We start from the raw sequence: 15,575 nt of genomic DNA, 5'->3' as shown, positions 1-15,575 counted from the left end.
GGGGGGCTTGACGTTCGAGCGGCAACCGAGAGTTCGTTTGGTTTCAAATCGATTTCTCGCACCCGTGTTTGAGAGAGCTGCCAAACACTTATAAGAAAAATTGTTTATAAAAAAATGTATGTATAGTGATGGGTTTTTACCCTTTCAACTGGTACAAAAACTGACACCTTTATACAAGGCATCATGTTTGCAATAACCACAACACAAGCAGTCAAAATGCAAACAAAAAGAAACAACTCTGATGATGATAATGATATGCACTGTCCATTATCATCATCAGAGTTTGCACATCTCTTGCGTGCGCACGTAGCGCCGCGTGCCGCACGCGCTTCGCCACATGTTCGCGCATCGTGTGTGTGTGTGTGACCCGTGCGTGTGTGTGTGTGCGCGACCGTAGGACTGCAGCCTGCAGCTGAGCGACGAGGAGGGGCACCGCTGCTACCCGTTGGACGGGCGGCTGCTGTGCCACGGCTGCCACCTGAAGCGCCTGCGTGGGCAGACGGAGCTCCGTGCCACCATCCACTGAGCGCCGCCACCTCCCCGCACGGCCACCTGAGACTACGCAGCTCTCCGTCGCTTCCTCCGTTTACGCGTTCACCGAAACCCCTCCCACCTTCTTCCCCGAGAGCCCGGGTCCGCCGGATGGCGAGCGTATCGCAAATGCGCTGAAGCTGAAGCGTCTGGAAAGCAGAGACGATTTGTAAGGGCCAGCCTCCACGAGGGGGTTGGAGCCCCCTCCTACAACCGGCTGCTTCGCAGGCCCACGGCGAGCCGCGTGGCAAGCCCGGCTCGCGAGGCAGTCCGCTAGCGAGGGCCACGGCCGGTTTCTCGCACTGTGACAGCAACGACGGCGACGACGATTGGCTGGTGGGGGCGCCGTTGAGGTTTTCGGAACCCCGCCGGTCTGACCGTGCATCCTGAGGCTCGGAAGAGTTGGCACGGAGGTGTCAGCGGCGCGACCGTCGAGGGCGCGATGCGGAAGCGCGCACGCGCGAGCGGGCCGTCGTGCATAGGTGGCCATGTCGGCGCGTTCAAATGTCTAAGCAGTTTAAACGTGCCGAAGCGGGACCGCCGTGGCTGCGTTTTGAGGCCGTGTTCGAATATCAAAAACAGTTGCCGTCGGGAGCAGCAGCAGCCGGGCTGACGCTGCTATACCACTCCCCCCCCCCTCCCCCCGTAGGTCAGAGTGTGTTTCCATCATTCCCTCCTCTTGCAGGATCGTAAAAGCTGCGTCGTAACGCAGGCGTAAGCAAGCTGCGTGTGCGCGGTGATACTGCAGCTGCCGCCCCCGCAGTGCTTGTGATTAGAAAGAGTGTTACTCACGCCAGCGGTAGGAACTCTCTCGTTTGTTTAAAACACTTCTGCAAGGTCACCGCCGCCGCGTGATTACGTTGCAGCAAGCTGAACGATAGCCAACACCCCCTGTTGGCGCCGTCGCTATCACTGTCGATTTCGTCATCGCGATTTCTCACGTTGGCCCGAGAGTGGGAGTTGGCACGTTCAGTCCGAGCAGGCCAACAAAAACAACAAATCCATTCGCTTTTAGTTGTGAGGATTCCAAGAAAGGTGGTTGTTAGCGTTAACAAAAAACAGTCGTTGCCTTATATTTAATGTATTGTCAGCTTTTGTGAGCATCCTGCCCATCAGTGCAGTTAACTTAAGATTACAACTTGATTCAAATATCGAAGGAAACAAATATTGGTGTTGCAAGATGTTAACTTGGCATCTGCTGTCTCAACACTTGTGTAACTGCGCAGACCCAGAGATGGGCAATGCAAAGTTCTGAGTCCGAGGGTGCCACAGTGGTGAGATGTTAACTACCTCGCCTGGTATACAGGAGGTCGTGGGTTCAATCCCGACCCTGAAGCCTGCTGTATATTTGCAGTTTGCAAGTTCTTTCCGTGGTCGCATGGACTTTTTTCCGGGTCCTCTGGTTTTTTTCCCCTCCACATTCAAAATCGACGTGCGTTTAGGGTATTTGACTGCTATAAATTTCCACATGATCATAAGCCACTGCGTTCAGCTATCATTTGTGAAAGCCAGGTCGCTTCTGGAAAAATAGCTCTACAGCTCAGTGGGCCTTACCTGGTAAACTAAAAAGATAGTTTATATTATAGTTATAGACTGGGTGCTGGTCTGAATACAATGTTGTAACTGCCCGATTAATTGCTACGCCCTTACCAACCAAGGACTCTTTGACTGTCAAGCCTTGCGCGTACAGACCCTCTTCGCATTCTTACCAAAGTCCGAATGTGACTGGCGCAGTTAATCCTTTTGCAGTGTTTCAACAAAGCCAGAAGATCAGAAGCAACAGAATAATAATATTTACTTGTACTGGACTGGAGGAATCCGATGAGCTATGAAGCTCATTTTCACAGATGTCCATTCGGGGAGGATCAGAAAGTTAAAATAACAAACTGTACAAAAACACGATCGGAGTCCAAAATATAGGTAAGGTAAGCAAATCACAAAAAATTTGTTATGTTAAACTAAACTATATTCTACCAGGTAAGGCCCACTGAGCAATTAGCTTCTATTTCAGACAGCGACCTGGCCACAAACGATAGCTCAACAAAGCAGCTTAACATCGCGCGACCACGCATGGCTTACGCGCGAGCTGTTCCCCAACGTTATTAAAACTCGGTGTGTGCAAAATGAACACGGGTAACTATTGGAACAAAAAAAACAACAACCCTGTTTGCTCTTGCGCAAGCCACTCTCTCAAATGAGGGGCGTGCCGTATACATTCCCAACGGCCTCGCGTATTTAGCAAAATAGTTTCCCGTATTGGAGCGAAGTCTCTTGCAGGAAGCCAGGTTTTGTACGATTTGCACCGTGGCGTTTTTTTTTTGATCGCTCGCAGTTTCAACGATCGTTGAAACTTGCCGTTTGAAACCGTCAGCGGTGGCGATTCTTTGAAGAATCAGGCGCAGTGTTCCCCCGTTCATTTCGCGAGGGATACATTCCGGAGGTGCTCGTGAACAGCACATTTTTTGCGGATAAGCTTTCTTTCATCCGGCTGATGTGGATGGAGAGCAACGACTACATTGAAGGTGGTCATTAATGATATTGGCTGACTAACCCTTACCTTAAATAAAAACGTAAATATGCTATTAAATACGGGAAAATTATTTCATCACTTTGTCTCATCACTTGATCTCATCAATTTCACTAATCACATTCCCTCTCATCACTTTATCTCTCATCACTTTATCTCTCATCACTTTATCTCTCTCGTTGCAGTGGTCGTGTCAGAGTTCTAGATGCAATTTGCGGATAGCCAAAATCGTGGATAGCAAGTTCATGAATAACGAGGGAATACTGAATTTTGCTCTATACGAGGCCGAAACAGGATGACGTCTTCAAAATTCTGACGAACCACCCGATGAAGCTGGTTGTAATCACCAGAGAAACATCCCAGTACTAAAATTGTAGATGATGTGGGGTTTACTATCCCAAGTGGGAACTAATTGACACGTTTTGTTTACGTGCCAACCCCTTATTTAATTGGCCGTGTCGGGGGTGGTGGTGGCGGCGGGGTTTAACGACACGTTTTATATTTACCGCGATCTGAACCCCAACAACACAAAGCCGAGGGAATACCGTGTTGTCGAACGGCTTCAGCGCTCACCACCCAAGGTGGCGGCCAGGTCGTATGCCCGGGAAATGTATCACCCTGAACAGAGCGCCCCCCTCATTTAAGCTGCTACAGCTTTTTGTTTGTCAAGGGCCGACAAAAATTACCGTTTTTTTTTGTTAGTCAGTGCCAGCGTCCACATCTTTTTGGTCCTTACGTTCTCGCCCGTAGGCTTTCGCGAGCAATATTACAGCGGCTCGTCGTCGATTTACGTTTGGGTTAAATGGTGCGGGTAATAATGCCGATGGTTCAGCTGGTATACCCCTTCGTCACCGGACGGAGCCGATGGAACAGATTTTGTTGCGTTTGTCAGATGTTCGTGACTATTTATGAAAGGTAATTATTCCGTATGTTAGTCCTACGGACGCTGGCATCAACTCACAAAAGTGAGGTTTTACCAAGTTACAAAACCACCTGCTTTAAAAAAAAAACTATTTAATGATACTATTATCTTAAACACAATTGTGTACATCCATGCTGAGTGGCCATGCCCAAAGTATAACTTGGGGAGAAAAAAAAACATCTGCGTCGGATTTATTTTTCACTGTGGATAATTTTGCAGCGTATCTCTTCGTTAAGTCGCAGCGCGCCGACACATTTCGAGAGGGTTCTTTGAAACATTTCAAAAAAATAGCTGCAAGATTTCAAAACATTTCATCCGTTTGGCTCGATGCGACTCTTCGTCTGAAGGGTCCCTTCTCTCGTCCTGGTGATAATGAGCGTCGACAAAAACTGAAGTTTGTGGTTTGCGAGAGGAGCTACTCGTCAGCTTCGCGTGGGAAACATTTAGAAACAGGTCAAAGCAGAGGCATCCCCTAGGGTGGACGGCGAATCGGGGTGACTGCCCTGGGCCCCACGCTTTGGGGGGGCCCTGGGTCCCGGGCCCCACGCTTTGGGGGGCCCCAGGCCCTGTGCTTTGGGGGGCTCCGCGCTTTTACATCACGGTGTCAGATGTAATACTTCCGGTTTAGTTTGAAGGTGTCGGGGTGGAGAGGGGGGGGCCCACACAGTGTGGCTTTCGGCCCGGGCCCCACACACCCCCTCCCATTGGACGGCCCTGCGGTCAAGCGACGATGCCCGTCTTGTTACGCACGCAGCTCTTTGCCGGCGTTGTTGACGAGTGTGCCCCCTTCCATTGAACGGAAGGAGAAATGGCCACGGCACGGCCGCTAGTTTTTTTGAAAGAGAATCAAAACGGTCAATCAAGGCCTAGGGACTTTTTTGTAACGTAAGTTCTATGAAAGAGCAGAAGGTTTCAAATGAACGTTACGGATTAAAAGCCCGCGAGACACCTTCCCAGTAGTGAACGTCCCAACAACGTTGGTGCCGACGCGGCCGGAACCATTGGGGGCGCGTGAGATCGTCGGCTCAACGTTTGGCAGCAACGTTGGGCCCAAAACGGCCGCACGTTTACTGGGCGGCTGCTTCAAATCAAATTGCGACAACGCGGTTGTCGTGAACTCATTCTCGCGGCATTCTTATCGCAACAAGCGACCGGTTAACAGCGCTCCCACCGCTGCTCGCAAAACTCAAAGTTGTAACTGTGGGCGGCATTTGTATGGGTTTTTGGGAGGGGGGGGGGGGTCGGTAAACACAATTCCTCCTGCAAATTGTGATCCTAGTGTTCTGGGGGGGGGGGGGGGGGGATTCTGAGAAAGTAGTTCCGCAAGGATTGCCTGCAATGGCTTCCACTTCAACGTGGACAGCTTCTGTTGTTGTTGTTGATATTGTTGTTGTTGATATTGTCGTCGTGTTGGCGAACGGCGACGCCGCACGTGTGAGAGGTGCCTGCCACTTCGTCGACGCCGTTTGAAAAAAAGCGTTGTAAATATTTCTGATCGCTGCAGTTTGGGGGGGGGGGGCTGGGGTTTGGAGGGGTGGGGGGGGGGGGAAATGACCTGTAAAGCTTAAAGTGTAGAAGGAGATGTTGTGATTCGTGCTTCCGAAAGGAGGGGGAGTTGGAGGAAAGTAGGTTTCGGATCGTAGGTCGCCGCCGTGGCTGGCCGATGCACACGTGCGCAGGTTATTGGCGTCGGTGTAAATTGTACATTTTTTTTTTCAAAGGAGTTTTGCGGATTTGCAGTATTTTTTTTTCGTTTTATTGTCGCGCGTGTTCACGATTTAAGATGTAGATTTATCATTCCCCGGACGCTCACTCTCTTTGCAAAGTTGTTGTTGTTGAAGAGAACGGTTTTTTTAAAATATTAATTATATATCAGCCTTTTGAAAATTATACATGGCTTGTTTTTTACGCGCGTTGAAAACTTCAAGCGATCACATGTTTGTCAAAACAAAAGCTCGCCCCCTAACACGTTTAACTTGGTGTGTAAATACAATTTACAACAAAAAAAAGAGGCTTGTAAAAAAAACTAGTGAAGGTAACACGGTGTTTGCTGGTTTCTTTAGAGCTTTTTTTTTTATTCCGTCTCTTGATGTTATGAAGGAAATGTCAAAAGTCGATACAAAAAACATTTGAATCGTACACGCAGGTGGTGCGAATGGCCGCTTGGTATCGCCGTGCGTGCGTGCGTTTGGTTGGACACTGGTGGCTTTTGTTTGATCGTTGGCAAGGGGAGCACACGGCCAGATCTACGCGCGCGCGAGCGTTTCCAGCGCAGGCGCCAGACCACAAATGAGACATCCCCCCCCCCCCCCGTACAGCCTTTACCAGACTGCTGGGGCAAGGGTCGTAAGCGAGTAGCACCTCACGAAGGCCGGCACGGCACACGAAAGGGGGGGGGGGGGGGGGTTCGGTGGCCAGCACCACACCCGGCCGCCGTTATCTCTCCTTTGCGGCGGTGTTTACGGTACACCGCACCAGGTGCTCGTTCGAGGCTGAGTCGACCTAGGGGAGGCCGAGGACCGGTTCAGATAATCGTCATCGGTGTTGTTGGCCGTGAGCGGGAATCGCTCTCGGGTCGCCGGGTTCGTAGCGCAGGCTCCTCTTGATTCGTGGTCACCCCCCCTGCCCCTCTAATATTTGATATCAAAATATCGCGTGGCCGCACCGTGAAGAGGGCACATGAACAAAAAAGCTCCACGCAAACACGCCAAGGGCAGGAGCGGCCGTGCTCGGGTTGAATGCAATGCGGCTCGGTCGTGGTGGTGGTGGTGCAGCGTATATCTTCGTTAAGTACAAGATTTTTTAAAAATAAAGCCGTTCTATCGCTTTGCGGCAAGAACACAAGGTGGGAAGATTTGTCCAGTCACGTCAAACAAAAACTAGCGTGCTGTTTTTTTACGTCACAAAACGCTACTCGTCTTATTGCAATTGTCGTGAGTTTGGTGTCCGATAAAATACAAGTCGCTCAGTCATCCAAAGGCCACGAATCTCCACTCGGCCTCTGCTGCCTTAACGTGAACTGTGAAAGTCGTGGGAATGTGTGTTTTTTGTTGCGCCGGCACCTGGCGTCAATGTGTGTGGCAACCCTCCACCTTTGCCTTGATGAGACACAAACCTCGTTGACAGCTCGGGGTGGGGGAGGGGGGAGAGCTCGTGGACAAAAAGGCACAGAGTTGACGTGCCACCCGCCCAATTGTGGCATCTCCAGAATTGTGTTGCCTCCAGAATTGGGTCACGTGCAGAATTGTGGCGTCACCTGCCGCGTTTCCGCACTCAAGTCTGAATGATGCGTTCGTGCCAAGACTGCCAAACCATTCCTCGGCACGCGCGTGCACCAGGCACACGGTTCGGTTCGTGTCGTCCGGTGTTCATCATTGCAAGGCCCGCGAGCCACCGGCAGGCCCCTGGTGGCCTTTAGTGCGGCCCCTGACGTGCCCCCCCCCCCCCCCCCATCTCATCATCATCGTCGTGCTGTCAAACCCCCGCTCCGAAAATGAGTGAAGACCACCGCTGTAGGCCGTCACGCGAATGAGGCAGCGTCGTGTGGGCCTCCACCCCCGTGGCGAGAGAGTGAAGGCCATACACTCGTCGACGTCAAACGTCTATGCAGTCTCGCGCCTCACCCGAAACACCTCAACAAGGTGGTGCACACACTCCGCACGGCTTCCACGTGCGCTCGGCTCGTGCCTTGACTGGCTTGACAATTCAGCACGCAGTACAAACCACGTTGCGGTGGGCTCCACGGATGGCACGCTCGCTCGTTTTGTTTCGTTGCCGATGGTGGGAAAACGCCGTCTTCTCGGCCGACTCTGGTGCGCTAAACTCGTAGGCTGCGCTTCGCTCGCTCTCTCCGAAACAATTTTACACTTCGGCTGCATTCGCGGCATTTAAGCTCGCAGCTGCGATAATTAATCAAAGTGTGCGGCGGCGGTGGCGGTGCTGTTGTTGCTGCTGGTTTAGCATTGGCGTCCCAAGCAAGCACATTGATCAACATAACACTGCGTTGCCCGAATATATAACAGGTATATAATAGGCGTCGTTTCGGGCAATGGGCCTTCTTCAAATATTGTAAATAATTGTTTTCCTTCTCAGGCAGTGTTATTGACAAATGTTTTGGGTTTCAGGACGGGGCCAACCCGTTTGGCCCTGGTTCTGTCTCAGTGCTGGGGTGGGGGAGGATGACGCTGCTGCTGCTGCGTCCAATCCAAGGCTCAAATATATGGTAGAACGTGTGAGTGTGTGTGTACGTATGTTGAACTTCTTTCGCACGGGAGAAAGAAAACAAACTTGAGCACAGAGCAGTTCTAACGTAACGAGCTTGTCAATCGAGACGATTTTAAAAGTGCCTGCTTCCCGGTGGCTTCCTGTCGACCGGAAGGAAGAACGTTCCAGACGGCCCGCAGGAAGCGCACCTTCACATTGGTGACGAGGGGCACGTTCACTGCTCGTAGTGATGACGAGTCGCACGGTGCGGTGTTACCTCTTCGCTCGATCACAGCAGCGGCTCGGTAACCGAGAAGAACGCCTAAATCGCGTAAATCGAGCGTCGCACTCGGCCCGTTTTCATGCTGCACGGATTGAACCGTATTTACAAAAGGTTTTACCCTTCCTGGCAATCAAAACAGCAGGTGTTCAGATGTTAAAACACGTAACGGAATCTTTTTTCAAGGAATCATGTCTGCTTTAACCACACGTACTTGTGGTGAATATGCAAACACAAAAACATGCTCTGGTAATACATGATGCGTTGTTTTTTAAACTGATTGGTCCACACCAGAGACGGCTTTCTTTAGAGCCGAGTCTCAACCAGTGTTAGGCCAGAGAACGCCAAAAGGCGAACATTAAACCCGTTCAAATGTTAATGCGCTGTTACAACAACAACAGCGGCAGCAACAATGGGAAGGAGGAGCACTGGTTTCGGAAATCCACCTTCACACCGCCCCCCACCCCACCCCACCCAGCAATGCAGTGAACGTCGCCGGGGCAGAGTTGCGAAGTTGCTACGGTCCGTAGCTGCTCTCTTGAGACGCTCACGAGCAGAGGAGGGGGAAGGGGTCGTTGCGTTACGCACGCCTTGCCCTGTTCACGCGTACTCCGGCAGCGGCAAACCCCTTCACACCGGCGACTAACATTTATCTTTAATACGCTTGTAAGATTTGTTTTATTTTTAAACTAGTTTATTATACAGATTTTTTTTTACATTTCTATCCAAGGCTAAATTTAATATTTTGTAATATTTCATCAGCATGTTATTCTAAATAAACATATTTTTGTTATTATTACAGTTATTGCTTCGTGTAAGTTTGTTTGGTTTTTTTTTACCCACCCACCCTTCAGCTTAGCAATAATGGAGTTGTGGCCCGGTGTGGTGACCTTGCGGCGACCTTTGTTCTGGGCTCGAGTGATAACCATCGTCGAAAGAGGGTCCCCAACGCTTGACAATTCAAAAAAAGTTATAACTTCCATAAAGGGGGTTGTTGGATTTGATCGCGTAAATATAAACGTGTGGTCAAACCCGCCGCGGGAAATCGGTAAGGTTTTAACACGTAAACAAAACGTGACAATCCTTTACTAAATTTTGATTGAAAGCTTTCGTGACTGCAGGGATTCATATTCTTGGTTCTTTCGGTAAAGTCACGTAGAAGGGAAACAATAAATAATAAAAATATAAAACAATAAAATTCTCACGACGTTTCCATTGCAATACAAGCAATCATCAGGTGTGAAAACCACAGCAAGAAAATCATCAGGTGTGAAAACCACAGCAAAAAAATGTTCTTGCTGTGGTTTTGCAATCGAAACGTCGTGATAATTGTTTTATATTTTTCTTATTTTATTGTTTATCTTCTACGTGACTTTACCAAAGAACCAAGAATATAATTCTTTATTAGTTCAGCACAACCGCTGTGTTGGGAGAGTAAACCCACAACATCTACAATTCGAGTACGACGTTTCGCCGGTGATCACAACCAGCATCATCAGGCGACAGCCAGAGTTGTGGAGAAATCCTGTTTCGACGCATTTATGCGATCGAATCCAAACACCTCGGTTATGGATAATATTGGTCGCGAAAGCCTCCGACTCGGTGTTAAACGTCAACCTGTAATGCTGCGCCACTGCTCCACGGCGTTCCATCTCTCTCCGTAGACAGAGAGCGACAGAGAGCGAGCGAGGACGACTCCCGGAGAAAGGCACCCGAGTCGCCTATCGAACTCGGGCCCATTCGAGCTGTGAACCACGACGCTGCCGGCCAGTGCCAAAAGCTTGTGTCGGGAATTGTAAACTTAAAAAAATATTTTTTTTTGTTTACCAGGTAAGGCCCCAATAAGGGGCCGTCCATAAATGACGTCACGCACCTGGGGGGGGGGGGCAGACATTTGTGACGATGTGTGACGAAGGGGGAGGGGGGGTTTGAGAAATGTGACGTCGCATCAAAATGCGCAACTTTAAATAAATATAAACACGTTCTACTTAATTAAAGAGACTTTTTAATAAATGTTTTCTCCTACAACATCAGAGTGCATCGCCGCATTAAATACGCACTACAATGACAATAGTTTAAAGCGATTTGAAGCATGTTTTTATTTTTTTGGGGGGGGGGGGGCAGAGCTTTGTGACGTCATATTTGAGGGGGGGGTCTGACTTTTTGTGACGTCGTGTGACGAAGGGGGGTGGGGGGGGGGTCAAAAATCGTCCAAAAAGCGTGACGTCATTTATAGACGGCCCCTAAGCTTATTATGGCTCTTTTTTCAGAAGCGTCCTGGCCACAAACGATAGCTCGACGAAGTGGGCTCATCATCATCACGTGTAAATGTACAGCAGCCAAATACTCTAAACGCGTGACGTTGTTTCTAAATGTGGAGGGAAAACACCGGAGAACCCGGAGAAAAATCCACGCCACCACGGGGCGAGAGAGACACGCAAACTCCAAATATCCAGCAGGCGTCAGAGTCGGGATGGAACCCAAGACCTCCTGCGTAACAGGCGAGGTAGTTAACATCTCTCCATGCAAATAGTCCGATTTGGTGACATTAGTTTTTGTTGAGAACAACTTAAAAGGATGAACCACCACGACCTAAAGAAAGCCTGCCATTCATAACAAACCTCAAGAAGTTGGTCCAACTTGCTGTACTGTGTAATCTGCTGCCGAAATCCACATGGGCCCCCCGCCCGAGTTCTATGAGGCTGCGTCTGGCTCAACACACGCAGCTGCAGTGCCACGTGGTGAGCACGAGGTGGCGACAGACATCAATCCGCCAAGCGTTAATATTTTAGCCAAGGGGCCGTTCGTAAATGACGTCACGCACCTAGGGGGGGGGGGGTCAGACTTTGTGACGATGTGTGACGAGGGGGGGGTTTGAGAAATGCGACGTCACGTAAAAATGCGCAACTTTAAATAAATATAGAATTGTTATGACAACACTCCTACATCAGAGTGCAGCGCCACATTAAATACGCACTACAATGACAATAGTTTAAAGCGATTTGAAGCATGTTTTATTTTCAAAAATGGAAATAATGGTTTGGGGGGGGGGGGCAGAGCTTTGTGACGTCATATTTGAGGGGGGGTCTGACTTTTTGTGACGCCGTGTGACGAGGTGGGGGGGGGGGGGTCAAAAATCGTCCAAAATCGCGTGACGTCATTTATGGACGGCCCCCAAGCTGTTTACGTATATCATAGGACCTTTTTGTTGTTGCCAATATCAAAGAATGAAAAATAATCTTTATTTAAAGTTTTCGTGACTGCAGGAATCCATATTCTTTGTATGGATGACTTTACCGAAAGAACCAAAGAGTTGTGAAAAATAAAAATAGGTTTTACCCTTTCTGGCAAGAAAACAGGTGTTTAGATCTTCAAACACCGAATTTCGCAAGGAATCACGGTCTGCACGAACCACACGTGCTTGTGGTGAAATTGTAAAGGGTAAAACCTTTTTTTAAATCCTTTATATTAAGTTCACTTGTTTGCTTGCGCGCTTACGACCGTGCAAATCTTTCGGTCGTTTTTTAACCCACTTCCCGTGATCCAATCGAGCTGACATTTTGCACACAGACTCGTGCGTGACAATTTATTTTCGGGAAAAATTTTTTTTCCAAAATTTTCCACTTTTTAGGAAAAAAAATATTTCATATTTAATTTAAAATACCAATGTGATAAAAATGAAACTCTTACTCAAGAAAAACAGAAATGAATAATACAATAAAACCGATGCCACGCATATAAAGGATTTATAGTGAAAAACTTAGTTTTTACGGGTTATTTTTTTTATTTTTCATGCTATGAGACTGGCAAAAAGGTCCCATCATATAGCTGCTCACCCGGAGCTATAAATACTCTGATAGGTGCATAGTTTCTGTACTATTCACCTTCTGGCGTTCTCTGAAGAAACTTTTCGGTAAAATTAAAAAAAACTTTTTTTTTAATTTTCTTGCTGTGGTTTTCACACCTGAAGATGAATGTTTGTGTTGCAATCGAAACGTCGTGAGCATTTTATTGTTGTATTATTATTATTTTATTATATCCCTTCTACGTGACTTTACCGACAGAACCAAGAATATGAATCCCTGCAGTCACGAAAGCTTTAAATCAGAACATGTTTTGTTTGCATGTTCACTACAAGTCCATGTGGTTAATGCAGACTTGATCCCCTGTGGATGTTAAACTTCTTTCGCACCGTACATAGCCAACCGTGCTCATTGGAGGTGCGGGGGAAGGACAACAAACTAAACACGAAAAGCAATTGTAAAAAAATTACTTCATTCGATTTAAAAGTGCACAGGTCCAGTTGCTTCCTAATATCAGAAGGAAGAGCGTTCGGGACGACCACAGTAGCGCATCTGAAAGCGCCGTACGATGCGGTGTGACCGTCTTTGTTCGATGGCCAGCCAAAAGCCACTGCCGCTGCGAGGATGATCGGAGTTCAAAGTTCAAAGTTCATTTATTAGGTAGAGCCCTGTGAGCCATTCGGCTCTTGAATCGGGTGCAACCGCAACAAACAAAAAACAAAAACACGAGCAAGAAAACATCTTAGAGTGACTATGTGCAAACAGAAAATCCAAGAAAAGACAGCAAAATATTGCAGAAAAAAATCACCGTACACTCCTTGACAAGATGGGCAAGGTTCATTTGTGGCAGGCACTTTGTGTGTGTATAATTAGTGAGACATTAGTACGTCCTGTATTCGTTTGGCAACTGGAACCCAATGCAGTTTGGCGAGCACTGGACGGAACGTGGCCCTTGCAGGACACGACACGTGCCAGAGAATTTATATTTGTAATCATTTGTAATCCGAGTCGGGGTCATCTCAACCCGGGAATTCCATCGGGACCGTTGCAAAGAAAAGGATCGTCGCGTTGTGTGAGCACCGCCTGCGGAGGAACAGTCCACACGTGGGATGCTCTCTTGAGATGAACCGAATCCTCGCCGTAGAAATGTTTGACGTGTTGCAGTATAATTTTGATTTAAAGCTTTCGTGACTGCAGGGATTCATCTTCTTGGTTCTTTCGGTAAAGTCACGTAGAAGGGAAACAATAAAATAATAAAAATCAAACATAATAAAATAATTCTCACGACGTTTCGGCCACAACGCAAGCAGCCGTCCTCAGGTGAAAACCAGGTCCGTCGAGGCGACAGAGTCGGACCTGGTTTTCACCTGAGGACGGCTGCTTGCGTTGTGGCTGAAACGTCGTGAGAATAATTTTATTATGTTTTATTTTTATTATTTTATTACTTCCCTTCTACGTGACTTTACCGAAAGAACCAAGAAGGTGTTGCAGTATTTTGCAAGCCAGCGTTTTGGCACCGCGCCGTGATGTTTGTGCAATTCTTTTTCAGATGAAGTGTTGCATGCGAGAGGAAATCGAACGGTATCCACTGAAGGACGCAATGCACGAGGAAAGGACAACGCGCCAAGGTCCACACAGATGGGTTCATGATCCCACCCGACTGCCATCTGGCCACCTTGCAACCCCAGTGGCTCCGGGTCCGCGTTCTTCGACTCAATTTCAGAGTGGGGGGACACTTTCGCCGATTAGACATCGCCAGTGCGAGGGACCGCCACGCGTTTGAAACCATTTGGGGTTCGACAGCAGCACGCTGATGACGATGGGAGGATATTGTCATCGTTTGTGTTTTGTCGCGGGGGGGGGGGGGGGGGCCAGTGGCCCGCGAGGCTTGCAATGAAGAGCCACTCCGGTCTGGGTGTTTCTTAAATCTACACGAGATCCACCAAACATTGACGTGCGCCAGATTGTAAATGATGGCTTTGTTCCGATGTGTAAACGGTTACGCGACTCGGAACTCAACCGAAGGCACCGTTTTTAGTCCACAGAGTCCCGGCGTGTTGCGTGATGTTTGCATCATTTTGATTGGACCAGTCGCGGTGGGAATCTCCTAATGGTGCCACCCCGGGACCATCGAAATGCAGCTGCTTTGTCTGAGTGCCGCGGTGGCTAGGAGATGTTAACTACCTCGCCTGGTGTGCAGGAGATCCTGGGTTCGATCCCGACCCTGTTGTATATTTGGAGTTTGCGTGTCTCTCTCTCATCATCATCGCGGTGGCTAGGAGATGTTAACTACCTCGCCTGGTGTGCAGGAGATCCTGGGTTCGATCCCGACCCTGTTGTATACGTGGAGTTTGCGTGTCTCTCGCTCTTTCTCTCTCTCCCCGTGGTCGCGTGGAATTTTCTCCGGGGTCCGCCGATTTCCCCCTCCACATTTAGAATCAACGTCACGCGTTTAGAGTATTTGGCCGCTGTAAATATTCACGTGATGTTCAGCCACTTCGTTGAAGCTATCGTTTGTGGCCAGGTCGCTTCCCGAAAAACGGCTCTAATATAGCTCAGTGGGCCTTACCAGTCAAAATAAAAATCAATTGTTTAGTTGACATGTATCGTACACTGCAGCACTTGTGCTGGATGAAGGCGAATTCCATACCGTGCCGATAGCAGCAGCAGCACTCGTCAGCCCGAGCCCCACCACGACACCAAAGACAAAGATCCCCCCTATAGCCTGTAACATACTCTTAGGTTTTTTCGGTAAAGTCACGTAGGTAAACAAATTCAAAATAAAAAATAATAGAAATATTAATAGAAATAAAATAAATCACGACGTTTCGGAGGCAACACAAGTCTCCGTCTTCAGGTGGGACCGTCACAGCTAAATTTACTGTATCAAGTGAGGAAAAATCCAAGAGAGACAAGCTCTTAAATACAAGTTAAGGGGGAGGGGGGGGAGGGGCTTATCTGATTGTGGTAGCCAATGAATGGCACGGTGGGGGGGGGGGGCTAAAGAGAACAATGGTGCACATCGACTCAGGGTTGTAGCCGGTGTTAGCTGATAACACTGGTCAACACACTTTTTCTGGCATAAGGTATTCCAACGGTTTTAATGTAATTTTGGGGTGCTGATTCCAAATCTGGCATCAGTTTTTGTCTATCACATCAGGTTTTTGAGATATCAAATATTGCATTTTCAATAAAAACTGCAGAAGAAAAATATTAAATAAATGTGGATATCTACATAAAATGATATTAGAAACACACTATCCTAAAAATACAGCACCATATTTCAACACTAAAGCAGTCACTGACTCG

General features: G+C 48.4%; 2 protein-coding genes across 3 annotated transcripts in view; both read left to right on the top strand.

The window, feature by feature from the left end:
• The window catches only part of LOC133355801 (Wilms tumor protein 1-interacting protein homolog), a 74,175-nt gene extending 64,907 nt beyond the window's left edge, over positions 1–9,268 (top strand). The window contains exon 10 of the mRNA XM_061573172.1: positions 398–9,268. Coding sequence (XP_061429156.1) covers positions 398–526 — 129 coding nt within the window. The 3' untranslated portion in view covers positions 527–9,268. The remainder of the gene's footprint in view (positions 1–397) is intronic.
• The window catches only part of LOC133355844 (cytochrome c oxidase subunit 4 isoform 1, mitochondrial-like), a 554,855-nt gene that overhangs the window by 516,947 nt on the left and 22,333 nt on the right, over positions 1–15,575 (top strand). The window contains exon 1 of one of the 2 annotated variants that reach the window (XM_061573249.1): positions 423–426. The exons of the other annotated variant lie outside the window; for it this stretch is intronic. The gene's annotated coding sequence lies outside the window, so the exon portion shown is untranslated. Of the gene's footprint in view, positions 1–422; positions 427–15,575 lie in introns of those variants that run through there. 2 annotated transcript variants of the gene reach the window in all.

The sequence above is a fragment of the Lethenteron reissneri genome, chromosome 52 (assembly GCF_015708825.2).
Source record: "Lethenteron reissneri isolate LAM-NWPU_2019-01 chromosome 52, ASM1570882v1, whole genome shotgun sequence".
In the NCBI taxonomy this organism is placed as follows: Eukaryota; Metazoa; Chordata; class Hyperoartia; order Petromyzontiformes; family Petromyzontidae; genus Lethenteron; species Lethenteron reissneri.
This window is presented reverse-complemented; position numbering and strand designations above follow the sequence as displayed.